At 34.8% G+C, this 27,914-nt stretch overlaps 1 protein-coding gene across 5 annotated transcripts in view; it reads left to right on the top strand.

Annotated features, from left to right (window-relative positions):
- Positions 1 to 27,914, top strand: part of Tasor2 (transcription activation suppressor family member 2) — a 61,405-nt gene that overhangs the window by 12,749 nt on the left and 20,742 nt on the right. For 2 of the 5 annotated variants that reach the window (XM_074056724.1, XM_074056723.1), the window contains exons 2-16: positions 6,929 to 7,062; positions 9,946 to 10,091; positions 10,374 to 10,469; positions 11,453 to 11,525; positions 13,553 to 13,644; positions 16,697 to 16,834; positions 16,970 to 17,094; positions 17,178 to 17,197; positions 17,294 to 17,393; positions 19,944 to 20,044; positions 20,653 to 20,756; positions 21,847 to 21,919; positions 22,021 to 22,083; positions 23,959 to 24,681; positions 27,605 to 27,847. In XM_074056724.1, the coding sequence (XP_073912825.1) occupies positions 6,929 to 7,062; positions 9,946 to 10,091; positions 10,374 to 10,469; positions 11,453 to 11,525; positions 13,553 to 13,644; positions 16,697 to 16,834; positions 16,970 to 17,094; positions 17,178 to 17,197; positions 17,294 to 17,393; positions 19,944 to 20,044; positions 20,653 to 20,756; positions 21,847 to 21,919; positions 22,021 to 22,083; positions 23,959 to 24,681; positions 27,605 to 27,847 (2,231 nt within the window). Of the gene's footprint in view, positions 1 to 6,928; positions 7,063 to 9,945; positions 10,092 to 10,373; positions 10,470 to 11,452; positions 11,526 to 13,552; positions 13,645 to 16,696; positions 16,835 to 16,969; positions 17,095 to 17,177; positions 17,198 to 17,293; positions 17,394 to 19,943; positions 20,045 to 20,652; positions 20,757 to 21,846; positions 21,920 to 22,020; positions 22,084 to 23,958; positions 24,682 to 27,604; positions 27,848 to 27,914 lie in introns of those variants that run through there. The other 3 variants (XM_074056725.1, XM_074056726.1, XM_074056727.1) reach the window with 3 other exon arrangements.

The following is a 27,914-nucleotide window of genomic DNA, read 5'->3' as shown; positions in this document are numbered from 1 at the left end:
AACAGAATTAGGTGAAAGTTAACATTCTGAACAGTAAAATCCACAGCTGTCTTTTTTTACTTGGCTCCCAGAATTAATAAGCTTATGTGCCCCTTAAACAGAATATTAAAGAATTATTTTCTGGGGAAACTAACCTATGGCACAATATATTACATATATGGACTTGGGTAGTTCATCTGTCTAAACAGGTATCTCCTCATAAGATCATCTACTGGGTAAGCTGCTGGTCAAGAAAACTGTTCCAATGGACGTAGTGGCACATACCTGTAATCATAGTACTCGGGAAACTGACTCAGGAGGATTGAAAATTCAAAGCCATCCTGTACTACATGTAGCGAGATTGAGACCAGCCTGGGGTGTGCCAAGACCCTGTCTTCAAAAAGCCAAAAACGAGGAAAAAACCAAAAAACACTGTTCATGTACCACAACTTTTAGGCAGCTTTTAATGCCTCAGATTTAAACACAAATGTACAGCCAAGAGTAACCAGCCATTTGACAAAGTTCTTATATAAAATAGACCAAATAGGAAACAAGCAAGTAGAAAATAAAGGACCTTGATAGAAATAGATTTACAAGAGAGAATAAAAGAAACTTTGGTTAAAAATAAAACTAGTATCTTTTTTTTCTTTATTTTATCATTTTAATATTTACTTAGACACGTATACATTGTTTGGGCCACACACCCCCCCCACTTCCAGGCAGAACCGGTTCCACCCTCTTGTTGTCCTATTTTGTTGAAGAGAAAACAATAAGAGATAATAAGAAAGACATAGTATTTTTGCTAGTTTGAGGTAAAGACAGCTGTACAGAGAGATTTCTAGCATTGCTTCCGTGCACTTGTGTGTTGCAGCCCACACTGGCTCATTTCTGCCGGACCTCTTCACTACTTCCTGGTCCACTTACCATAGTGGCCTCTGCCAGTTTAAGATTACTATATGCACTCCCCAACAGTGAGCACATCAACCACATTCAAGTTTTAGGTTTCCTTCCCTTGCCCTATTCCTCCTGTGCACAAAACTAGTATCTTTGGACAGAAGAGATGATATCCATGAAAGATGAAGAGGTTCTGTTTTTTAAAAAATTTCTCAGAAAACATAATTGTGACAGAAGAAGCTTTTTTTAAAACTTCAAGATTCAGCTAATAAGGCTGAAGAACTCTTTGGATTTTCAGATCAGAGATGCTTAAGCTATGCTTTTAGGATTTCGCTTATGGCCAAATTCATAATCTGTAGGGTTTTCTTTCTTGATTGGCATATATTAATTGTACCAAGTGAGGTTTCATTGTAGTAATTTCATACATGCATGTAATGTACTTTGGTCATTCAGCCTCTCTATTTTTTATTATCTCCCCTGCTCCCTGTGTAGGGTTTTGTCTTGGTTTTGTTTGGGGAGTTTTTTGCTCAACTTTATTGAGGCAGGATTTTCATGCAATAAAATGAACATGTTTTAGGTATGGTTCAATGAAGTTTGGTAAGTGTACCATGTTACCACCAAACCAATAAATACAGGACATTTCCATCACCCCAAAAAGTTCCTCTGTGCTTACCCAACTTGCAGTCAATTTTCCATTACTAAACCTTACCTAGGCCTCCACCAGAAGGATTTTTATCTCTATAGATTATTTTTGCTGATTTTAGAACTTCACTTAAATGGAATCCTATAGTGTATACTCTTTTGTACCTGACTTCTTTTGCTCCATTTAATGTTTTTGAGATTCATGCATGCATCAGCATTTTTTCTTTTTTATTTCTTAATAGTATTGTGTTGTGTGAATGTTCCATAGTTTGTTTATATATTCATTCATTGATGAATATCCCAGTTGTTTCTAGTGAGAAGGCTGTTCTGAACTTCTGATGCAATTCTTTTTGTGGATATGTTTTATTTTTCTGGGGTAAATATTTAGGAATAGAATTTCTGGATCAGAGGTTAAGTATGTTTGTATTTATTAAGAAACTTATTATTTTCCCAATTGGCTATAGTACTTTGTATTCCTACTAAGAGTTTATAATATTTTAGTCATTCCAACGAGGTATGATGGTACATGCCTGTAGTCTTACTACTCAGGAGGCTGAGGTTGGAGGATTGTTTGAGTTAAAAAGCAACCAGGGATCTGGAAGTGTAACTCAAGTGGTAGAAGTGCCTACCTAGCAAGCACGAAGCCATGAATTCAAACCTCAGTACTGGCAAAAAAGAAAGAAGAAAGAAAGAAAAAGAAAACCAACCCAGGCAACACAGAGAGACACCTCTGTGAATAAGATAATTTCCATTTTGGGCCATTCAGTGTTGTAGGTACTATTTTATTATGGTTTTAATTAGCACTGCTCTGAATACTAATTGCTTAATGATGCCTTTTGAAGATCAGAAGATATTAATTGTCATGAAGTCCAGTGAACCCATTTTTCTTTTATGATAACTTTTTTTGGGTAATACTGGGGTTTTGAACTCGAGGCTTTATGCTTAGTAGGCAGGTGCTCTACTTCTTGAGCCACTCGTCCAGCTGATGGTAACAAATTTTGTCCCTTTGAAAACTCTGTGTACCCAATAATAAAGATTTTTTTCCTGTGTTATGTTTTTGTAGAGGCTTTATAGTTTTAGGTGCTATTTTTATGTCTGTAAACTCATTTCCAGTTAAGTTTCATGGGTTCAAGGTATAAGTTTGAAGTTCGTGGTAGTTCATGGGTTTTTTCCATTTTGGTTGTTCTAAAATTATTCGTTATGAAGATACCTTTCCCTGTTGAATTATGTTTGTTGGTGATGTGCTGAAAATCAGTATCTAGTTTCTTTTCTGTTCTGTTGATCTCTATTCATTCTCTTTATGTTAGTACCACATTATCTTGACTACTGTGTTTCTGTAGTAATTCTTGAGATCAGGTATAGTGAGCCTCATCTTTATTCTTTTTCAAAATTATTTTGGCTATTCTGAGGCCTTTGAATTCTTACGAAAGTTTTAGAATCACATAATCAGTTTTTGCAAGCTGGTATTGTGTTGATCCTGTAGCTTGATTTTTGTATCTTAACACCCTTAGCAAAGTTATAAAGCTAGGCAGTTGTATCAGAGAGCACAAGTCCAGATTGAAGCTACAAGACATAATGCTTTGTGAAGTATACTTCCCCAAACAGAAAACTGTACTACAGCGCCATACTAACAAAAACAACATGGTATGGGCACAAAAAAAGATGCAGAGACTAGTGGAACAAAATATAAGACTCCGAAATAAAACTATATACTACAGTCATCTGATCTTTGATAAAAGAACTAAAAACATGCACTGGAGAAAAGACAGGCTCTCCGACAACTGGTACTTGACAGTTGAGTATTGACAGGCAGAAGACAGAAACTAGACCCTTCTCACTGAATAAAACTCAACTCCAAATGGATCAAAGATCTTAAAATAAGACCTGAAACTTTGAAATTACTACTGGAAAAAAATAGGTAAAACTCTAGAAAATACAGAGATAGGACTCCAATTGCCCAGGAAATAAGAGAAAGAATTGACAAATTGAATTACTTCAAATTAATCTGTACCTCAAAAGAAACAATTACCAAAGCCAAGAGACAGCCCACAGAATTGGAGAAAAATCTTTGCAAGCTATTGAACAGATAAAAAATTAGTATCCAGAATATATGAAGAGCTTAAAAAAATTAAACAGCAAAAGAAAAATAATCCAATTAATAAATGTCAAATGAATTGAACATTTCTCAGAAGGAATACAAATGGCTAATGAGTACATCAGGAAATGTTCAATATCCTCAGCAATAAAGGAAATGCAAATCAAACTACATTAAGATTTCACCTCACCCCAGTCAGATTGGCAATCATCAAAAAAAACAAACAGCAGGGCAACAAATGCTAGTGCTAGGATATGTTGGTAGGAATGTAAACCAGTACAACCACTGTGGAAATTAGTACAGAGGTTACTCAAAAAAACTAAAAATAGACCTATTTCATGACCCTGCAGTACCACTCTTGGGCATATATCTGAAGGAATGTAAGTCATTAAACAAGGGAGATACCCATGTTTATTGCAAAGCTGTTCACAATAGCTAAACTGGAATCAGCTGAGATGTCCAACAGCCAATGAATGGATGAAGGAAATTATATATATACATGTGTGTGTGTACACACACATCATGGACTATCACTCAACCATAAGGAAAAATGAAATTATTGATGGAACTGGAGATTATGTTGAATGAGATAAAGCAAGCTCAAGAAACAATATTGCATGTTCTCACTCATTTATGCAACCTAGACCTAAAATATTGATGATGATTTTGATGATAATGGAACATGAATAATGTGTTAGGGGGATGTCTGGAGGGGACCAATGGGACAGGGGGAAAGGAAAGGAAAGGATACTGAGGGGTGAAGAAGATTGAAGTATTGTATATATATGAAGAGAACATAATGAAACCCACCAAACACTTTGAAAAAGGTGGATGAGGCGGGAAATAGGAACATAATAAGAGTGGTGAACTTGTTCAGAGTACATTGTACACATGTATAGAATTATCATAATGAAATCCCTAATATTTATGTATGCTAATTCAATAATCCCTGCCTTTCATATATTAAAACTGTTAAAAACTTTGATCTGTCTCTAGAGATTTTAATTCTTTAGGAGAACTTCAAGATGATAATGATAACTGAAATGTAAGCAGAGACCATTTTAAGTTCAGATAAAATATGATGTAAAAAAGGAACTTTACTACTATACAGTATGGCTCAGCCAGGATGAACACACATAATTAAATAGTGAAACTTTGAATATTGATGTAACAAGAATAGTTATGTACTATGAAAACATGGAACAGAGAAGTGTGAGAGGTTTGTGGAGTAAGGGGAGGTGTTTTTTCATAAAGGAATGTCTAGAATTTAAATACTGTATTGAAGAACAGAGTTATGCCAGAAAATCCAGCTGAAATTGAAGGAGATTAGCAGATGATGCCTGGCACATTATCAATTACAGCTACCTTGCTAATCAATAGGGTAGAAATCTCTTTGCATGAGAACAAATAAAATTTAGTGTTGTGCTCAATGCCTCATGTATAACAAGCCTTCAGGAAAGCAGTTTGTAGAGTCAGTGTTAGAACTGAAAGAAGCTTTAGAAAGGTAATTACATCTAAATGAGGTGTTAGAGAATATACATCATTTAACAAAACCTATCAGTGTGCTTTCAGCTGCAAATAAACATGTATCAAAAATTCCAGATAAAGGACAGCTCCAGGTTAACTTACCAGTTGAAAGATTTCATCATGGATCCAGTTTCTTTCTATGTTACGTCTTTGTTGTGTTGACTGGAAGATGTTCTAGGCAACATCGCCTCAGTTAGGATCCTAAGTTAAGACTAGATGGTGGTATGAAGCTTTCCCAGAATCCTGTCTCTATGTTCACTGACCTCTCAGCCAAAGTGAAGTCATGTTTATTCCTAAAATAATCACTAGCTAAAGGGAGTAGAATTAGCCATAATCAGCTTAATAGGAGCTTAAGTAAAATTCTCGAATATGATGGAAATGTTATGTACTCATGTATGTAAGTGGAAAAATGAGACCTGTTGAAACTATTCCAGGAATAGGGGGAGGGGACATAAAGGAGAATAATAGGGGGATGAATTCAACTGTGATATAAGAACTTTTGTAAATGTTACATTGTACCTCCAGTACAACAATAATAAAAATAAAATTTTCTCACACTCATGCCTCTCTCTCTCTCTCTCTCTCTCTCTCTCTCTCTCTCTCTCTCTCTCACACACACACACACACACAGAGAGAGAGAGAGAGAGAGAGAGAGAGAGCGAGCGCTACTTTATAAAAATTGTGGTTTGGGGGAAGGGGGCTTAATTATAGGGAAGACAGTTGTCAATATTGGCACACTAAGGTCCTAGAACAAGTTAGTGGTAGAGCCTACACTAGAACCCTGTTCTCCTGATTCTCAATTTAACTTTTCCTTCTTGGCATAAATAACTTTATTTGCTTAATTACATTACTACTTTTCATAAGGATCTTGCATATATCCACACTTCTGCCTCAATTTCTTTTTGAAAAAAAATGGGCTATAAAACTATACATGCTGTTTTTTAGTAAAGTAAAACTATAACACGTAATTGTTAAGAATACAGTGTTATAAAGTTCATGATAAAAACTGAAAACTACCACCTTTTAAGCCTCTTTCTTTGTTCTTATTCTTCTGTCTTCTCATTTTAAACTACTTGCAGTTACTTCATTGTATCATATTTATACTTTGTGCATTTGCTCATCCTGTCCATCCCTTTTTTATGGCTTCCTTAATCATTTGAATATCTCAGATTTCAAGTATTACTGTCTCTCTGAAACCTTTCTTGACTTATCTCCACCCCCCCCCCAAATTGGTTGTGCCACTATGTTTCCACTGTATCATGTTCTAAATACATTTATAGTGTTGATTTCTTTGCACATTTGTCTTCATTTTCTGGTCTGAGCTCTTTTGACTTGTTTCTTTATGATAGAGATTATTTCTTCATTAAGTCACCACTATTAGCTTTACATAATGAATTGATGTACTAATTTGGGGATTAGGAGTGAGATTTTTTTTAAATTGTCCTACTTAGTTTTGCTTTCAGCTAAATAGAATAAAGACATGATTCTATGATCTCTGCTTTTTATTTTGAAAGATTTTTTTCCAGAGGGAAGAGTAATTCCTATAAGCATAATTATTTCTGTGTATAAAATTTTAACTAGCAGTTAAAAGACTCTTGGAGGAAAGCATTTTAAACAATGTTACTACTGCTTGGAGAGCAGATTTAGTGCTTAGCTGTAGAGACTTACCAAAGGAGAAAAATAAGCATTACAGATTTATTCGTAATGCAAATTAGATTCTTGGTAAACATTTGTTTATATAGTAGATATGCTGTAAATAGAATAATTCACTTTATTATCTTTTCATTTTAGCATTTATGACATTAACAAAGAACAGGACTATGTCAAGAATTCTGGGGGCTTATGTGATGAAAAAGAATTAAGACCACCCCCACAGCAACATTCTCTCTTAGAGAAGATCGAGACAGGGCTCCTATCAGAAAACAGTGGGTATTAAGTTAAGTGCTGTAAGTCATTACTAATGGATCTAAAATAGAATTATAAAAGAATTTAATTTAATTTAGGTCATGTAAAACGAAAAGATTTTTTGAAGACTTGTAATTTCCACTAGTTACAACTTTTATAGTCCTTAGTCTAAATTTGATGGGTTGATAGGTGATTAAGTTTTCAAATTGCATCATAAAATTGTTTTTCCTTTATTTGTATTTCTTTGAATTACGATTTTTTTGTTTCGGAGGCAGCATGCCACTGCACAGCCTAGGCTGGCCTTGTTCTTGTGATTCTCCTGCCTTAGCCTCCTGAGCACTGGGATTACAGGCATGTACCATCATGCCTGCCTCCAACAGGCACTTTTCAAGTTTCTTTATTAGACGTTGTTTTAGGTAACTTTATGTGGAATAGCCTCTTCATTTCCTTAATACCCAGATAACCTTGAAAGTTTAACCATGACTGTCTCTCCACAAAAAGAGGCCATTCATTTATGAAGTGTTAATATCGCTCAGTGCCCTAATTACACTCGTAAATGAAAGTACATTGTGTAAACAAGAGAGAGCATCGATGATTTTATGGATAAAATTCTCATCCATCTCATTTACTGACAGAAACTCGTACTTTTTTGAAAATATAATTGAGGTTGTTATTAGGTAGCTGTGAAAGTTTCAAGATTTGCTGTTGTTTCCCAACAACTTTGCTTTTGACATTCTTTTCCTTCTGCTAGCCAGAAAAGTATTACTTTTATAAATATACTGCCATTTGAAGAGTGCTGACCTAACAGGGAAAAGCCTTTTTAGCTATAAGTACATAGTTTTAGAAATAAAGTTATGTTCAAAGCACAAAATAATTTGTTTCCGACTTGTTCCTTCTTGTTCGTGTTAAATCATGAGACTCGTGGTTTAACTGAACTGGTATTCTCCATAGTTTAGTTAAAGTAGCCTCTGATCATATGTAATCGGGCAACCCTGTGTTAAAGTTAAGTTGGTTGTACTTGTAGTTACACCACCTCTTACAATTTTCAGTATATTATTGTGCATTATGATGCTCAAAAATGGGGATGTAAATAGTATTCGACTCTTTCAAAATATAATATCTGTGCCTGTCTCTTTAATATCTTGTGGAATCTAGAGGCAGTGATAATCATGGTCTTCATTTTCAAAGCTGCTTTTTTCCTTTACTTCTTTGTCTACTATAATCAAATGTTTCTCAAATATTGGGTCTAAGAGTATATATAATTAGATTTTTGAAAATTATCTTGCTTTTAAAAATATGTAAAATTTTCAAAATCAGAGTTTATAAAGGATTCTTGATTTGTATTTGGGCTAGCAGTGCAGATTATTTGTAAGGAGAGTTTGAAAATGAATAGGTGTTGAAAACACATAGGCTTCCAGTTTGTTTTGACTAATACAGTCTTAGGAGACCAACTTTTACTGTCTTCCCTTATGTTTTGCTATTTGAATCTATTTAGAATATCTGGTTTTTGATCCAGAGTCACTGACTGGTCCTGCCCAGCCCCCAAGTAACTGACACTCCAGGTGCATGGAGTGGTACCCAGCTCAGAATGTCCTTGTTTCTTATACCATTGGTATTGAAGACGAAAGTGAAACCAAACAAATGTAAAAGTAAAACTTAGAATGTATAGACCAAGTGCACTAAGTCACCAAATTCTTAAAACATTTCATCCTTTTTTTTTCTTTCCTTCCTGTTTTCAGTCTTTTATCTTAATACAAAAATTGATAATAGAAAGTTTAAGGGATTTTTTAAAAGACCTTGATAATTGAAGTATTAGGACAGTTTACTCCAAATTAATTTACTTAAAAAAGGTTGCTTGCATTTCCTTTATAGTCTAGTTTTAGATAATAATAGGTAACAGCTAGTTACATCTGTTCTTCATAAGTTAATTTTTATTAAAATGCTTTTTTCTCTTTAATGTTTGAATTTTAATGCAGTTGGCAGAGTTTGGATGAAAGTAGAAAGCCATAATAATGTACTTATTTATACTATATGACCAAAACTCCCAGTGCTATTCTCATTATAAGTAGCTTTGTAAAGATAAACAGAACAGAAAGCATACAAATAGAGTATAAAAAGTTCAGTGGTTAAATGTTGTTGTATTACTAAATACAGCTAATAAGACTCAATTCTTGCTGAGATAAAAACCAGCAGAAGATTAGAAGGTCATCAACAGAATTGCTGGATTCAATCAGTAATTCTCAGTTAGGGACATGCCCTTCAGGAGAGGGAATAGCGCACTCTCTGTGTGTAGCACTTGTTAGAGATCGGTAAAAAGCGTGTTCAGAAATGTGGTCAAGTTTTATTTTGCAAACTGAAAAACAATTAGGATGCATCTCATGGGAAGTAAAGCTCTGTAGACTCCTCTTGGCTACTGGGAAAACCTCGGAAATAGAATGATTTCCGCTGTGCTTGGTAGGTGAGCAGTAGTAGGTCCCTTAAAAGAAACCTGGCAGACTTATTGTGGAACTTGATGAGAAAATAGAAAGGGAAGGTTTGTTAGAATGTGGCATAGGTTAAAAAAAAATAAAAAACTAAAGAGTAAGAAACACTGGTCTAAGCATTTGCAGACCTTGATATAATTACTTCTTCTGTTGTGCAGTGCACAGTCTCAAACCAACAGGCTTACAGGTCTGGCAGGGGACTGCTAAAAGTAATTCTCCCTCACTAATAATTTGTTTAGATTATTTTCTTCACATGAGAGGTCTTTTAAAATTCAGGACAGTACAGATAAGGTTGCTACAACACATCATGATTTTCTTAGTTAGAGAGGAAAGGAATAGGTGACGTATTGAGTGACATTCATTGTGCCCCTTCCTTTTATTATCTTACACAGTAACATGGTTTTTGTTTGTATTTTACAGTTTTTGAGACAGTGTCCTTGAGTTCAGATTCTCTCTTCCAGAGGGCAGTTTCAGTTCTCCACACTTCTTACTTGGATTCTGCATCTGAGCATGGTTTTCAATACACTCAAGTGACTTTTGTGAAAAATGATATTTTCTTAAATGAGGTGAGGTTCTTGGTATATATTGTCTCTCAAAGTTTTATTTTAGGTTCAAAAGAAATATACCCATAATTTTTTATATATAAGCCTAGCATTTCTTAGCTAGCATTTTTCAGATGAGATAAAGATCTCTGGAAATAGACACTTAGAAAGTAATATGTTCTAAGGAATAGAAAAATGATGCATTTAAGTAGTTTTTAGCAGGAGGAGTTCAGATGATATATTTAAAAACTTAATTTTCAAAAGAAAATGGCATACTTATAGCATGTGGTTATTCTCTTTGTACAGTACAAAACTGTTTACCAACAAAAACAAGCGAATAATTATACTCAGGAAGAACTTCAAGAAACTTACGGATTTCTTCTGCTTGAAACTGAAAATCAGGTAAGGGAATTAGATTGCATAAAAATTAATTTTGAGGTATTGTACAAATTTAATGGCAGTTACCCTTAATAGTAATAATTTCACTCTGTGAGATTTGTAAAGTAACCAGCCCATCGGTATTTTTATTTAGTTTGATGGCAATGTAAGTGACAGTAAAAGCTAATCTTGAAAGACATTTGATTTTTACAACTTTTCGTAGTTTCTCTTTCGTTTTGGTGAAATTTAGATTAATACAGTTCTTTTTGGATTAATGCAGGTTTAGTAACCTTTAGTGGAGTATTAGGCATTTCTTCGTTGATTCATTGTTGATATTGATAATTCCTGTTTCTGTGAAGGCTTTTCAAGTTTAAATTACATGGTTTTGAGGATAAGATGGATACCGGTATTCTAGTTACTTTGAACTGTTTCATTCTGTATTTGAAGACTTCCCGTACTTCAATTGGGGGAGAAGGAAACTATCGTGTTTGTCTAGTCTGTAACTTTCAAGGAACAGTTTAAGGAGTACTAGGGAATGTATCATCAAAACTTAGCAGTAATTCAGAAGCAATACTTGGGTTGAGTTAATGGTTTACAAAGAACAATGGCAGATTTGCTTAAGGAATAATTAACAATAACATAAGAATTATATAGTAATACCGTAGGAACTTACCCTTTTAACTTAGTCATCTAAATCCAAGTAAGTTGTGCCATTGGCTTATACTAAAAAAAGACAATTTCAGATTTAATGGTTGTAAAGGTTTAATTGGAAAAGAAAGCATGTAACTGTGATCTTGTTTAATTTGGTTTCACTGGTGACATTTTTGTTAATAGAAATGGTAAATTTTTATGAAAATCTTTGGATCATTAATCATGAACTTGCTTTGTTGCTATGAATACATGCAGTGAACAGGTTTTGTATTTATTTTAAATTTTATAAATAATAGCACTATTTCATTACTTTTCCCAAGACTGATAACAAGCAAAGCAGTATTTTTTGTTTAAAGGCAAAATTGATATGTCAGCGTGGACTCTGTGTTGGCAGCAGTGCTATTACCACTCTGGGTGATCCAGCTAAAGGTGAGTCTGTAGCAAAAAAGAATGTCTTCTTTTACAAGATGACGGTAAGATTTGATTTCATAAGATACTTATATTAAAAGCCAATTTTGTTAATTTCAAACAAATCATCTTTAGAGTCAGAACTTAAACATGGAAATAAGTTTTGCATCTATAACTTCAGGTGTTTTTTAGTGCCAAGAGATTGTTACTGTCAAGGATCTCTTCTAAACCATCATAATGGCAATAAGAAGAGGTAGAACTGACCAAACTTGGCAACTGTGGAATGTTCAGAGTAAGAGAGGAAAGAATAAAATAAAAGGTTTTAAACACATGCAATAGTGATACTAGAAAAGAGACATAGATGAGAGCAGCAGATTGCTGGGGAAGCTGATGAGTTAAGAAAGATAAATGGAAAGATTAAGAACATGATTAGCACTAAAGTTTTTACACTTCAGTTTTCTCATTTGGAAAATAGATCTGTGGTGAGGACAGAGACTATGTAAAATACTTAGCTCAGGAACTTATACAGAGTAATTTCTCAGTAAGTGACAATACTTCTATGAGTTAAATTTGAGAAATAATGACTTTTCATACATGTTTCTGAAATATAGCCTACAGGTGGTAAAAATAGTCAGGAAAAGAATCAGAACCAGGGCAGAGGGTGAGGTATTAATTGAAGTCAAGACATTGTTATATGGGGTTGTATAGGAGAAGATGGTGCAGAACAGAACTTTTTGGGTTGTTGATGGGTCCAGGGTGTTGGGAGCTGGGGGACATACGGAATGAAAAGGAGTCAAGAGCAGTCCATTGATGGAGAATTACTAGGTAGAGTTTCACACAAAGCAGGTAGATCTCAAGAAGAGGGGTGTTTAGCAGTGTCAGGTACCGTAGCATGTAGCAATCAGGACTGGGGAGGATTATTGGGCTTTGTGGCTGCATTCCTGCTGTCCTTTTTTTTTTTTTTGAAGTACTTTCATTAAAGTCACCACACATACATAGCATATACCCATTTGAACTCTATGATTCAGTGTTTTTTTTTTAACCAAGTGAGTGTGTCTATAGAATTTGCAACCATTACTATAATCAACTTTAGACCATTTTTTATCAATGAAGAAGAAATCCTGTGTCAATTACAGTGACTTCTCATTCCTCACCATCACCAGCTTTAGGCAGCCACCAGTCTACTTTCTGCCTTTAAAGATTTGCTATTCTATACATTCATGTAAATGGAATCATACAATGTATGGTATATATCTTTTATAAGTAACTTCATTTATTTAGCATAATGGTTTTGAGGTTCAAGTATGTCTTCAATAATCTGTGGTCTTTTATGCTTCCATTTTTTTTGTTCATTTATTTCTCTACTTAGGATTTCACTCCTCTATCTAAAGAACTCCTTCCCCAAATGTTACTGCATTTAATAATGCTTGTTTCAATTTCTTTGTGCTCTCAGATAGACAATATACAATTGACAGATGTATGATGTGGCTACAGTGGCAAAAAGAACAAATATAACTTTGGTCTTGATAGAATTTACAGTCTAGCAGAATAAGCTTCTTGAAGGCAGGAACCTTGTTTTATTTGCCTTTGTGTCACTCCTGTGTACTGAGAAACCTGTCATACAGTAAACTCTAGGTGTATATTACTAAGTAAGTGCTTACTGAGACTTTTTATGAAGAATAAATTGAGTCAGATTATCATAGGCCTTTGGTTGAATGCTTGCACAAAGGGGCAGGGGAAGACATATTTATCAGATAGTAAATATTTTACCCAATAAATAAATTGATAAATAATAAAAAGATACATTTAGATTTTTCCAACAATGTGATAACTTTTTATCCCTTTTCAGTTATTGTACCCAAGTAGAAAATTGTTTATCAAACAGATATTTTAAACTTTAAAGTTTCTATACTTTTAGAATATCACAAATAGTGATTCATAAAAGTTAAGCAATATCAAAACATTTTTAATGGATTTTTAGTCCTACATGTAAATTGTATCTGAGTCTTTTTAAAGTATAAATTAATCTGTGTTTTATGCTTTTATAGGTGTATACATTTCCAAATATTCAGACTATCTTCACCCCAGACCATGGTATCATGGGAAGTCGGGTTATATTGTAATTTGTAATCTAATTAAGGTAAAGCCCACATGTACTTTTAAGCAATTTTCTCTTAAAACTGAAGGTTATATGCCTATATTTCTTTTTATTTTTAAAAATTTTTGTTAGCATGTAATAGTTGTAAAGGGGGATACATTATAATATTTACATACGTGCTTATAATATATCTTAGATTTATTCCCTCCATTGTTTTCCCTCTTCCCCCCTCCCTTCCTAGAACAATTTCAAAAGGTTCCTTCTGTTTTTGTATATGAATATAAAATACACCCACCATATTTACCCTCATTCACGCTTTCCTTATGCTCACACCCATCCCACTGGTACCCATTGCTAGGAAAGACTTTTTTTACCCTCCTGCCCTTCATTTCTCTTTTAAGTATATATTGATACTCTAAGGAGATTTTGCCTTGGTACTTTAGGGCTGTATATGTCATGCTTAAATTAAATTAACTCCCCAGTGACTTACTCTTATCACCATGGTCCCCTAACATTCAACAGCTTATAGTACAGTACATTATTTTATATTCACGTACATATTTTTCATTCTCTAACATTTTCTGTAGTTCCCTCAGATAGACACTAATACAATTTTGTTCTCTCTCTTACTATGTATGTATGTGTGTATATGTGTGTATATATATTATATGATCATATGTTTCTATATATGCATTTAGCTTATAAGTCTAGCTTCCACATATGAGGGAAAACATTGCAACCTTTGACGTTTTGAGCCTGACTGTCTGTATTTCTTTGTACAGACACAGTCCTTATCTAAGTCAGCTATCCAAATCCAGGAGAAATAAAACTATTTTTTCTTTTCTTTAAAAGTAAAACTTTTGTTCATGTAATAGATCATCTGTGAACATATTTTTTTTAAAAACTTAAATATAATAAAAAGGGAGGGTATTCAGTGAAACATTTTCCTCATCTAGCACATTCATATTTTAAAGATGAAATAATAAAAACAAGTAGTTGCTAATGAAATAATGATTACAGTTATCAAAGGTGAATTTTGAAAACTGTCTTTTATCTGATTTAAATTGCCAAAAAAGAAGTCTTTATCCTTCAAACATCTAAACCTTGTTCGCAGATTCATGTGGTACCTAGAACTGATCTGACAAATTTTCAAATGTACTAAATGGAGGAGTTTAAGTAAATCACTCAGAATGTTCACCCTATTAGTAGTAGGGAAACTGGTTTTAGATAGTGGTAGGCTTTTTGTGGTCTTATTTTGTTTTGTTTTATTGTTTTGTATTAGCTATCATAAGTTCTTTGTTTATAAACTCCAAACTACTGATTCTGCATATATTTCAAAGTTCATTCCCTAAGAACTGGAGGGAAAGTAACATTGCTTTGCTGTACTATCCCTACTTTCCTTCCTTAGTCTTCATTTTCTGTCTGTGATAAGTGATGTAGTTCTGCAAAACAGTATGCCTTTTGACACAGATAAAAGGCATTTGGTTTTTTACTTATGTGGGATTATAGGATTGTCCCTCTTTCTTGGTTTCTTGCCAGTATATGCTCCTCTATCTGGCTAGACCTATTTAGTTTTTGCCTGTGTGCTCTCAGTTGTTCTTACTTCACAAAAGTGAACCATACTTAGTGCCTTAAGCTATTTGATGGGGAGAAGGTCGGGGTTGTGATGAGTATCAGGTGGTGCTGTTTACATTCTTTGGCTTCTTAGTATTGCCTGTGGTGGTTATATAAATGAAGAGGGAGGACTTTAACACAGAACAGAAAATCTTGTTTGAAAGAGTGTAATTTGCTGGGCATGGTGGCACTTGCTTGTAATCCCAGCACTCGAGATGCAAGAGGACTGAGACCTGAAGGCCAGCCTAGGTTACCTAGCAAACTAGCAAAACAATAGTAATTGCATCCTCCTTTTAAAAATAAAAATTGCATACAATCCCACACTGTACTTTGGTGTATGTGGTGGTTATTTTGTATGTTTTAATTTTTCCTAATATATTGATTTCTTAACCTATAAAAAGAGCTTATACTTCATATTTGTTTTATTGTGAATAATTTCTTACATTATGAAATCACTATAACATTTCACCATATGACAAAACTTGTTTTCTTTTTTCATCGCTAGGTATTGAACCCAGGACCTTGCCTGTATCAGACAAGTACTCTACCACTGAGCTACACCCCCTTGCCCCAGTAAACTTAATCTTAACCCTTGATGAAGAGAAGTCTGTAAATGTTAACTACAATTGACTGTTTGGTGGTCAAGGCCAATTGCCTGCTAAGCATTTTACTACATGTTTGTTCCTTACTGACTTGCTGGACCCTAGCATAATTTACAGATGATTAAAATTTCAGTTTAGAAACTCATTTCTGGAAATTTTAGATTTCATTTGTCATCTTGTTTGTTAAAATCACTAATAGTCATTCAGTGAGTATCATAAAAGTTTGTGGGCTGTATAGTTTTTCTCTTCAAAACTGATTCTATTAGGTTTTGGATCATGATGTATTCTTTTGATACTGTGACAAAAGCTCTGGTTTTTCACCTCAGAAAGACACCCAAACACATAGTTGATTTTAATACAATTTTAAGGGGGTTGTGGAGAGGTTTTTGGGTCAGGTGCAGTGGCTCGCACCCGTAATCCTCCCTACTTGGGAGGCAGAGATTGGAAGGATTGAAGTTACAGGCCATCCTGGGCAATAGGTTAGCAACACCTCATCTCAACCAATAGTTGGAGATGGCAGCACATGCTGTAATCCCAGCTGCATGTGGAAGCACAAATAGGAAGACTGTGGTCCAAGCCAACCCAGGCATTAAGTGAGACCCTATCTCAAAAATAATCAAAACAAGTATTGATGGCATGGCTCACCTGGTAGAACACTTGCCTAGCAAGTGTGAGGCCCTGAGTTCAACCTCTAGTACTGCCAAAAACACACAAAACTTTTTTCCTCAGATCACTGTTTTCTAAGAAACATAATTCTCATTAAAGTTACTGGTGAAAACACATCCATATCCCTGTTAGGCTGTTTTTTTTAAGTGACTCCTAGAGTTAAGGTATTGTTATTTGAAGACATTTGATTAGTCTTAATATTTTTATTCTAGGGAAAGGTCAAGTTTGTGTCTGAGAATTATACAACTAATTACACCAGGCCATCTTCTGGCTATGACTGCCACGTGGCTGCAGACGCTAACAAAGTCTCTCACAAGACGAGTCACTTTCGTGCCTTTGAACTGACTCAGGTATAGCCATGACCAAGTAACACCTAAGAATTTTCTCAATCTAATGAATTAAACTTCAGGGCTGGGTGGGGTTGAGATGAACTTAATACATATGTGATTCCATAGTGCTGGTAATACTTATTTTTCTTCTTTCAGTATTACCTCTATGAGCTTTCAGACAACACTGTTATTAAGCGACCCAGACAGATCTGTCCTTATGTAATTGTAGCTTTTCAGTACAGGGAACCTAAAAAGATGGCAGCACCAACTCATGGAAGCATGTAAGTAATTATTACATTCTTTGCTTTTCTGGGTTTATTTCTCTTCCTCTTATAAAATTGCTCTTTTTTTTTTTCTTTTCTAGACTTGAACTCAGTAAAAATGGTAAGAAATTATTTAATTAGTTCTTGTAATTCATTTTCTTAATAAATGTTTCATTCACTGTTAACCAGTTTCTTTTTTTACCTTCATTTCCTAAAGTTCTCTTCTCTCCATGGAAAGGGAAATTAACTGTTCAGGGTTGTGTGTTGTGTGATATAACTCTTTGGTCCACTTACGGCACAGTAGTTCCAGCACAACTGTAAGTATTACATTTTGTATCCTTCCTAATGCTGTATTCATTTTTTTTTCACCAGTACTGGGGATTGAACCCATCACCTTGCACATGGAAGACATGTGCTCTACTGAGCACTGAGTTACACCCCAACCTCTATTTTATTTTCATTTCAAGGGCTTGGTGGGTGACACTAGTGTGAAATATAGCAATTGTACTTGGTTTTAGATTAGGGTACATTTGAGTAAATGTATATAGCACAAGGCCTGACACAGGAGACCTAAATTCTAATCTATTAATGGTAAAATTATCTCTCAGGATAATTTGTTGTTGTTGAGATGAGGTCTTACTATATTGCCCAGGCTGGTCTCGAAATTGTGGGCTTAAATGATCATCCTTCCTAGCCTCTTGAGTAGCACTCTCACCATGCATGGCTAAATAAGATTATTTAGAGGTTTGACTTTCCTCCAACACAGAACAGATTTGCGTACATAGCAAATACAGCAAATGATAGCTAGGCGATCTTATTATTGAGTCTTTATTAAGACCTGTTGGTAACTACAGCTGAATATGATGGCATATGCCTATAATCCCAGCTATTTAGGAGGTTGAAGCAGGAAGGTTATGGGTTTGAATCCAATTTCAGCAAAGTGAGCAAGACCCTATCTTAAAAACCAAAGGACTTGGGGGCATAGGTCTTGTGGCAGAGCACTTGCTTATCAAGCACTAGGCCTTATGTTTTATCCCTAATACCACAAAAAAGGTGTGTAGGGGGGAATTAAATAATAGAAAAGAATGACAGAAACAACTAGAAGGAAGAAGCATTAGTAAATGTTAAACTTCAGTTTTCTAAATGTACTGCCCAATGTATTCCATCTTATAATAACATATAAAAGACCAGACTACAAAGACTTATTTCAGGGCTGAGGACATAGCTAGTGGTCAGAACTCTTCCAAGTGTGTATGAAGCCCTTGGCATTCAATCCCTAGCACCACAAAAACAAAACAAAAACACTGCAGTATCTGTTTACATTGTAATAAGTAATAATAAATATTTGAATATCTTCTCTTGGGAAACCATAAAGGACTTCTTAATGAAATCTTTTTTGCTCAGCCTGTTCTGACTTTGTACTCCCAAACCATTGAAAGAGACATAGTCTAACTGATAAACAAGGTGAAACTGATGTGCTGTCAGAATTCATTTTCTTCTGTTGGCATTTTTAAAGAAGAGGCAGCAAGGACAGTATAGCCCATAAATAATAAAGTAAAATTCTCTGAATAAATGAGAAAGAAGGAAAAATTTTTTCTCACTATAGAGAACAACTACTAAATGTACAAAAAATGATGGAACATAAAGACACAAGTAGATAGTAAAAACAGTAGGTAAAAGTTTGATAATATTTGCATATCTTACAGCATTTCTCTATAATTTGCTTATTAATCTCAAAAGAAAGAATACAAACTTTCCAGTGGAGAACACTGGCAAATCTTACATTAGCCAAGTCATTAAGCTAACTTAGCCATAAACGGAATAGATGTCATGTGCTTCGTGGCATGACCCATAGAGAATGACAGACTATCACTCTTTTTTTTTTTTCACCCCTAGTTCACAAGCTAGGACCTTGTGCATGCTCAGGCAGGCACTGTACCTTGAGCTATATCCCCAGCTCTACTTCTGCCTTTGTGTTATTGCTTTTTTAATCAGAGAGTAACATTAGACCTACCCAGACAGAGGGACATTCTGCAAAATGGTCTATAATTCTTTCAAAAATATCAAAATTTTGAAAGAATAAGAAATTGTTGCAGATAAACTGAAATAGAGAAAATATCCTGGATAGGAAAGTTGTCTTTTCTGTGAAGGCACTTATGAGACAGTGGCAAGATTTGAATAAGGTGTAGGTTAAGTAGTTGTGCTATGTCATTGTGAATGTTTTGCTAGGCATGTGCGCTACCACCTGAACCACACTTGCAGCTCACTGTGAGTATTCTTGATATTGCTGATTGCTTTGTCATTGCACAAAAAAGTTGCCTTTTTGAAGGAAACCTACAAAGAAGTATTTGGACAAAGAGAGCATCATTTTATTCTCAAAAGAATTAGAAAAATTAATTTTGTGTGTGTGTGTGTGTGTGTGTGTGTGGAGAGAGAAAGAGAAGGGATGACAAAGCAAACATGGTTACTGTTGATATATAGAAATCCAAATGAAAGGTATAAGAGAATCCTTTGTAATATTTTTGCAAGTTTTGTAATATAATACTATTTCAAAATAAAGTTCTGAAAAAAAGAAAAAAGTAATTGGGAGATGATACAAAAGATCTGTGTCTGGTTCATTTTGTGGCACAATCCAATATTGCCAAGAATTTTCAATTCAACATAATTTTTGAAAATTCTCAATTTCAGTGTACTTAATTCTTTTTTGGGGAGGGTACTAGCTAGGCAGGTACGCTACTACTTGAACCACTTCAGCCCTCAATTTAAGGACTTTTGTGATTTTTTTTTTGGCATTATTTTAGAAAACTAAGAATTATTGAAAACTTCAGTATTTATTACACTGCTTGATTCATTTTTTTGTTTTTTAGACCACAGGATCTAGACTTTAAGTATGTAATGAAAGTGTCTTCTTTGAAGGAAAGACTACCAGGAGCTGCCTTTAGAAAACAGAATTACTTGAAACAGAAAGGTCTGTTGAAATGTAATGGCATACTTCATGTCCTGGGCTTGGTTCCAGTTACTTTCCACTGTCTTCCAAACACACACAAGACACACACAAACATACTTATGATTTTCATCTTAAGTGATTCTTAAAAGGGCCTTTTCAGAAAGTTCTGGAGTTGCCATGTTCTTCACTTCCTTGGAAGCCAATAAGAAACTATGAAAGGTAGTTTCAGCTTTAATATCTGATCCAAAGAAAATTAAACAAACAAATATTCAAAATAGCTGGAAACTCATACTACTCCATTCAAGGTCCATAGAGTTTCTGTTTTTATTTATGTATGTACTTTTAAATTCAAATTAAAAATTTTTGAATATAAGTTTTGGTAATTTAGATTAATTCATGGACCAATAGTGTTTATTTTACTTATTTAGTTTTTATCTGTCTTGTTAAAACTATAGCAGTGTCAGTGCAAATGAGAACATTGTTTTAAAACAATTATTTCAGTAACTTTGTAACTGTGAACATTAAGTGATAAAGTTTTTTGAGTAGTATTCCTAGTTCTTTCATTTCATATAAAATGAATTATAAATGATAACATATTAGAAATAATTTTTTTCTGATTTCTTTTACAGTCTGTTGCCAGGATTTGTGCTTCGATTTGTATGAGGTAGAACTGTCAAACAAACAAGGGAAAAACATAGATAAACTAACAGAATACATTAAAAATAAGCAATTGGTAAGAATCATTAGTTAAAGACACAGTTATTTTTTTCGTTAATCTGAGATATTGATTAGTTGACTAAATTATTTTAACTTGCTGAAAGGGGTTTTCATTGTTCAATATTTATTGAAATAATAACATATTTATTGATTAACAGTTTCATCCCCCAGTATGTCAGTTTGCCTTTGTATCTCACTAGTCAATTTATATTCCTGACTTTCCTCAAAGTCTTTATTGTTTTTGACAGATAATTGATTAGCTCTCTAGTGTTTCAGCATTGATCAAAGGACCACTTTTGAGACACTTCTTTAAAAGCCACCTTTATCATTTGTTAACATATCCACAGGTTTATAAGAGTTGCTTCTTCCATTGTTTCCTTCGTGTAGAAAATGAGACTCCTGAGATACAGTAACTGGCTCAAGAAATTCTCTCTACCATACTAACGAGGGCTTCTCATAGTGAGACTAGGAAGAGATGCTTGAACCAGAATATCACCTGGCCTCAGTATAATTGCTGTTTATACTCTGGTCACAAAGGATGTGGTGCAGATGTTGGCCAGTGGCCAAGCAAGTCTGAGGAATAACATCATGTCTATCCCCATAACAGATAGTAAGAAATTAATAAATGAATAAAGACTAACAGAAGCTGAGAAGGTAACCTGTCTTGCTGATAATGTTGATGAGGATACTCCAAGTTGCATGTAGTGATAACCCAAACTGCCTCAAACAATGGGGGATTGAATAGGCTTACCTTTTCTTTCTAGATGGTAAGGCAGGTTCAAGTACTAATTATTCTTGACTCTGTTTTGCCTTTAACTTTGCTTTTCTCTGTGCAATATAGTTTTGTTCTCAGGCTGCCAGGCAGGGCTATGTTTCTCCTTTTCATGTGGGAGGAAAGGGAGAGAACCCCTCCTTCTGAACCATCACTTCAGTCTTATTAGGCCAATTTGTCATCTGCGCATCCCTCATCTAGTAACTGGGGTGGCATGAGTGATTCTCAGATGAGTGTGAGATTAGACCTACCCAGTCTTCAGTAGTGCTCCCAGCAAAGGGGAGAGTATTGAAGAACTTTCTTTAACATGTTTTGTTTTATTTTTATGTTAAAGGCAATCATCAAATGCTTAGAAGACAGGGGAGTTTTCATTTTACTTACATCATCAGCCTTAATACCAGAACCAGGTAAGGACAACTTCCTTTGAAAAAAAAAGTTCTTCAGTATGTTTACTTTTGTTTTATAACATCAGCAGCATAACTTTTCTTCTAACTCTCATTCCGTATAGATTTTGGAGATGAGCAGATGGGTCTGCATGGATTACACTTATTCCATTCACCCCTGTCAACAGGTAAGGATACAGTGGCTTTCACTCAGTCTGTTGAATAGTCAAGTCCTGTCTGACTTGACTTTTCAATAGCATAAGACACTGGTAACAGTTTTTTTTCCCCTCTCAAACAGCTCACTCCCTTTCAACCTTCCTAGTTGACCCTTCCCGGCCTCTTCTGCAGGTATACCCTTTCCTCTGAGCTACAGACCCTTATTACCAATGTCTACTGACATTTCTAACTTGAGGCACTCCAAGGTGCCTCAAATTAAGCATGTCCAAAGTGAGTTCATTTGTTACTGAACAAGAATAGCTAGGAGATACTTTTTTCATAGTCTAACTAATAGCTGTTACTCAGGGTCTTTATGGCTAATGTTCCCTGTCTAGACTTTGGTCTCTTATTTGACCCATACATTTTTAGGGTAATAATGACTCCCCAGAAAACCAAAATTTGGCTATTAGGGTGAAAAAATGTTATTCATAAAGTACCTAAACAGATAAATGCAGTGTGTCATGCTGGGATTATGGGTGTAATCTACACTGCCTGCCTATATTCACCCTTCTTATATCTTTTTTTGTTCTGGGTAGTGATGCCGAAGATACAGGTCTTTACACATTTTAAACCCATGCTCTGCCACTGAGCTGCACTCCAGCACAATATTTTCCTTTCTTGTATTCTACTGTATTTTTAGAACCTACCAGTGCCACATACACGAAAGATATATACTAATTGAACAAATAAATAAATGAAAATCATTTCTGTCACAGGAAGAAATTCTCATTGTTTTACAATCACACTGGGTATGTTTGAAGATAAAACTATCTAGCATTTCTAAAGCTACAACTAATACAGAAAAGTTTTTAAACTTGATTTTAAAAGATTGTATTCAGTTACTCAAAGCAGAGAGCTATACTTTCATGGTACTTTGTGACAAGCAAAACATTACCAATTATAATAATAGAATAGGAAAGGCTGATGACATTTATTAGGTATTGTGCCAGGTGTAATTGAGTTTATAGTCCTTAAAATAGGTAACTCTTAAGACCATTTCAAAGATGAGAAGACTGAGACTCACTGCAGTGCTGGCTCCCAACTACAAAGCCATGTTATTTCTCTGTAAGATTTCTGATTTCATTATACTTTTTCCTTTTCTGGTTTTTTTGTTTTTGTTTTGTTTGTTTATTTTCAGGCTATAGATTGAACCCAAGGCCTGTTGCATTTTAGGCAAGCACTCTTACCACTTGAGCTACTTCTGCAGCTCTCATTCCTATATTTTTAATTGTAAATTATCACTCAGATTAGAACCATTACTACCTATGTACCTAGGAATAACACAGGAATTCTATTTGAATGAATACTGGAGTATTATGTTATTGTTTTCATCCCCTCCTCACTAAAATATTTTTTACTTAGGGTCATTTAAAGATTCAAAGTTTAGCTGTTTGTTTTAAATTGGATAATACTTGTTTAGTCAACTTAAAATGTTCTTTTTCATAGATTTTATAATACTCCATTGTAAATCATACTGGGTTCTGCCTTTTTAAGTTATTGAAATAATGAAGTTGCTACTGCAGTGAAAAGCCATTAAGCTCTGTGTAAACTCCTTGTCAAGTGAGATAGAGCTGGAGGCAGGCTTTCTCTTACTCATTCGAACCTAGCAGTTGCATGTCAAATGATTCTTTTCAGCTCCATGTGTGTATAATTCCAGATATATGGAGATACATATTCATTAAGTGCAGTCATAAGTGTTCTATTAGTTGTCACTTAGATTTTCATTTGAAACACTGCAGAATGTTTAACCATTCCATTATTTTGAAATCTAAAACATTTTTTCTTCATATTTTTTTAAAACCCAAAACAGTGTCAGAATTTTAAAATAATATGTATATGTATTTTAGGAGTGAAGGATTTGAAAGGTGAAGATGACATCTCTTTGAAGGTGGCACCTATTTTACCTGCCCTTAATTGTGCCCTGATAGAAGCAAAGAAATCACTTTCTGAAGAAGGAACCCGTCCAAACACATTGGTAAAGCGTAATTTCCAAGCGGTTTATAAGGCGGACAAAAGCCTTTCATTGACTGCTGCACCTCAGGAAGGAATGAAAGAGACTGAATTCATTGTAAATTTTCCCAATGGTTTTGACATGGTTTCTCCACCTGAAAAGTGCTCCGTAGAGTCCTTAATTCAGTTGAAGTCTTATTTTTCAGATCCTAGTGGTTATGCTTTGGAAGTATCTACTGCTTTGGATTTGTTAGCAGATCGTCCTCAGTCTCCTTATATTTCAGATGGAATTTGTGATGCTGGATTTTCTTTAGTTATGACTCCAGATCGAGAATTTCTTGATTCAGAGGCAGAAGGAAAAAAAGAAACTGAAACAGAAAAGAATTCTGAAAAAATGTTGAAAGCAAAGAAGGGTTCTGTGGTTCCATTGAATCCACCAGCATCAAATCTGAGAGTGCAGCCTAAGAGAAAGGCCAGCATGCCACTTGTGGTACAGAGTAAAAGAGTGAACCTGTGTCGCCCTTTTTCCAAAAGAAGTGTAGCCAAATCAGACAACGAATCACTCTCTCCGACAACTCTTAAGTTAGTTAAAGGGCAGTTTCCTCAGAAAAGGAAAAGAGGTAAGCATGATTTATATGAATTATTATAGTAATTTGGCTTCACACTCTGTTTCTATCTGGATTCATGTGGACTGCAGCTTGTCAGCTGGTCAGAAGTTTGTTAGAAATGCTGGAATTTCTGTGTGGTTTGTATGCATGCTAATGTGTGATAAACTCTGATCTAGATAACTTGAAAACCAAGAAATAGAAGAAACTAAGATACAGCAAAAGCCTGTTCATCAAAAGCTTATGTTTCACTTTAAAAACCTGTCAAACTGTCATTCACAAGTATTTATGTTCCCTTCTAAGAAAGGTGATTATCTGCTTTCTGTGCCATTCTCTGACAAGTAGAAATAAGAGCTGGGAATCTTCTAAAAGCAGGCACACCAGTGACAGCAATGAGTGATAGCCGATAGCTGAACACCTATAGAGAAGGGAAATGCCTGGGACCTCCAAAACTAAAGCAGCTTGGGACACAGCTTCTAATCCTGTGTGTGTGTCAGTTTTTTTAATGATCACTTGGATATTATGACCTTCTGAAATGGAATATGCAGTCATCTAAAAGCACACAATGAAAATTCCACAAGTGGTTTTATGCCCCTGAAAATTAATAGTCAAGTATCCAGAGCAATTTAGTATGTTTATATGACTTTTATGTAGCATCATCTTCACTTTAAGTTATGTTTAGTGTATTTTCTCCAAAAGGTAACTATAAGTTACATGATCTCTAAGCAAAGGGGTTAGCACCTATAGCCAGGGGGCCGGCCACTCACCCTTACCTTTATCATCTTTGCCAGAGTTGAGCAATTGTGACAGGGACCATATGGCCTTCAAAGCTGAAAGTATGTACTTTCTGGCCCTTCACAAAAAAAGCTTGCCAATCCCATCTATACTATTTTCAAGTTTGAAAGTGTCAGTGCCTAAAGAAAAAAACCTAGACTACACTGATTCCCAGGATTCTGAGTAATTACTGGTCTCACCAGGAATGGTTCTGGCCTATTATGGTTTAAGAAGTGGTGTGGGTATGTGTATTTAGGAGGGTGATAGGGAGTATGGCAGTGTGAAACATTGAGTCAGACTCTCCAGTTGTTTGTAAATACATACCAGGTCAAGCACACAGAGCTTCTGCTCTATGTCAACCAGTTTAATGTATTAAAAAATATATAATTGAACATTCTTTACTGTTTCTTAAATATTTTTAGTTATATCTACGATAGGAAGTATGTTTGAGATTAAGGCCACTACCCACATTCACACATGACTGAAACAAAAATTTCAAAAAACATTTACTTTGTGAGTAATGCAATCTATAACTTCTGATTCAATTAAGAAAAAATTGTGGTTAGACACATTGAATTTATTTTACAACCCACCAGTAAGTTGTTACAGGTAGTTTGAGAACCATGGCAGTGAATAATGCATATAAACACAATACCATTCCTGACACTCACCTTGTTTCATTTTTCTTTTTTCTTTTCTCCTGGACCTGGGTATGTGAGAGATTGTTCCTTCCTGTTTGTGCAAATGTTACAAACTTTAACCCTAGTTCTTGGTTATCTAATCTTATTTTTTTTTTAATTTAGTCTGAAACTGTTTTCCTGCTTGATGTATAGTTTACCTTTCTCCGTGTTGAAGATTTTAGAAAATATAACTAGAGTAGAAATTCGTTATATATATTTATTTATGTATATATGTATGTATACATACATACATATAATTTTTTTCTTTATTTCCTGTGATAGTTTAGTAGGGTGGAAAATTAGATCCAGGGAAGTATACAACATTGGAAGATTCTGAAAGCTTTCTTTTAAAACGACTCCTTTCTCTCACCCCCCCCACCCAAATGAAATGACTGTCTTACTTTTTTCCTACACCCCACTAACACTCATCATAGTTCCTTATGCTATGTGATATCATGTTTATTGTTCTCAATAAGAAACAGTATTTTTTAAAGCCAGGTGCCAGTGGCTCATGCCTGTAATCCTAGCTACTTGGAAGGCTGAGATCGGGAGGATTGTGGTTCAAGGGCAGCCTGGGGAAAATAGTTCACAAGACCCCATATCTAAAATAACCAGAGCAAAATGAAGGCATGACTCAAGCAACGGAGTGCCTGCTTTGCAATTACAAAGCTCTTGAGTTTAAACACTAAAGAGTTTTTTTTTTTTATGTCATGTAATTTTAATATAATTGGCCAACATTTATACATGGAATTATTTTAAATATGTTTGAAGCTAACTTGTTGGGTGGGAACGTTTATTGACATGTTATGTTAAAAGGTTGAAAATAAATGGTATTTTCCTCTACCCACTGCCATCTTTAGTATTTTCTATATTCCATGTGAGAAGCAAAGTGGAATACTTCATAAGAAATGATTTTTTAAGTAGTAGATTTGTAAGATGTAAAATTAGGTATAGGTTTTCCTGTCTTGTCATTTTATTTTTTGAGTGATACTAATATTTACAAGTTTGGAGGTAGTAGGATAACATACGTAATGTGGCTGTTTTTGAACATACTGTCTCCTCTCTACTGTGTGGTTATGGGGTAACTACATCACCTTATGGGAGCTGTGTGCTTTTTGTCCAGACATAATTATCCATCTCCCAGGGCTGTGATGCTAGTATGTATAGTTTGACCTGCCCTATTAGACAGGAAAGGTTAGAGATTGTAAGTTGTATCTTGTTGAGTGAAGTTATTGCTCAGATATTTTTCTTCTTCACTTGATAAGAGCTATAGACAGACACTTAACAAGTTCCTATTTTTATATTTATGTGAGAATTTTTAACCCTTTATTTAAAAAAAATCTATTCATAACATCCAAAACTTTATCATTTATTCTCCATTATTAAAGTTATATCCCACCCACCAAAAAAAAATACAGGAAAAAGCTATGCTTATAAATATCTGGGCCCCTCTCCCTTAAATAATGGTGTCTCTTCTACATAAGGTGCGGAAGTGCTGACTGCACAATTCATACAGAAAACCAAATTGGATAGGAAAAACCAAGAAGCTCCTTTTTCCAAAGATGTTCCAATGGCAACGAATGCTAAAAGGGCAAGAAGACAAGAGAAATCTCCAGTCAAAACTGTTCCAAGGGCTAAGCCACATGTGAAGAAATCTCCACAAAAACAGAGGGTAAATATAGTAAAAGGCCATCCGAATCCCAGAATCAGAAAGCAGCCACAGCCTGGTAAGAACCGCTTCCTATGAATATAGACACTGCACTGCAGATCTAAAGGGGATTGCAAGATAATGTA

The sequence above is a fragment of the Castor canadensis genome, chromosome 15 (assembly GCF_047511655.1).
Source record: "Castor canadensis chromosome 15, mCasCan1.hap1v2, whole genome shotgun sequence".
In the NCBI taxonomy this organism is placed as follows: domain Eukaryota; kingdom Metazoa; phylum Chordata; class Mammalia; order Rodentia; family Castoridae; genus Castor; species Castor canadensis.
The sequence above is the reverse complement of the archived record's forward strand: the minus strand, read 5'-3'. Positions and strand labels throughout refer to the sequence as shown.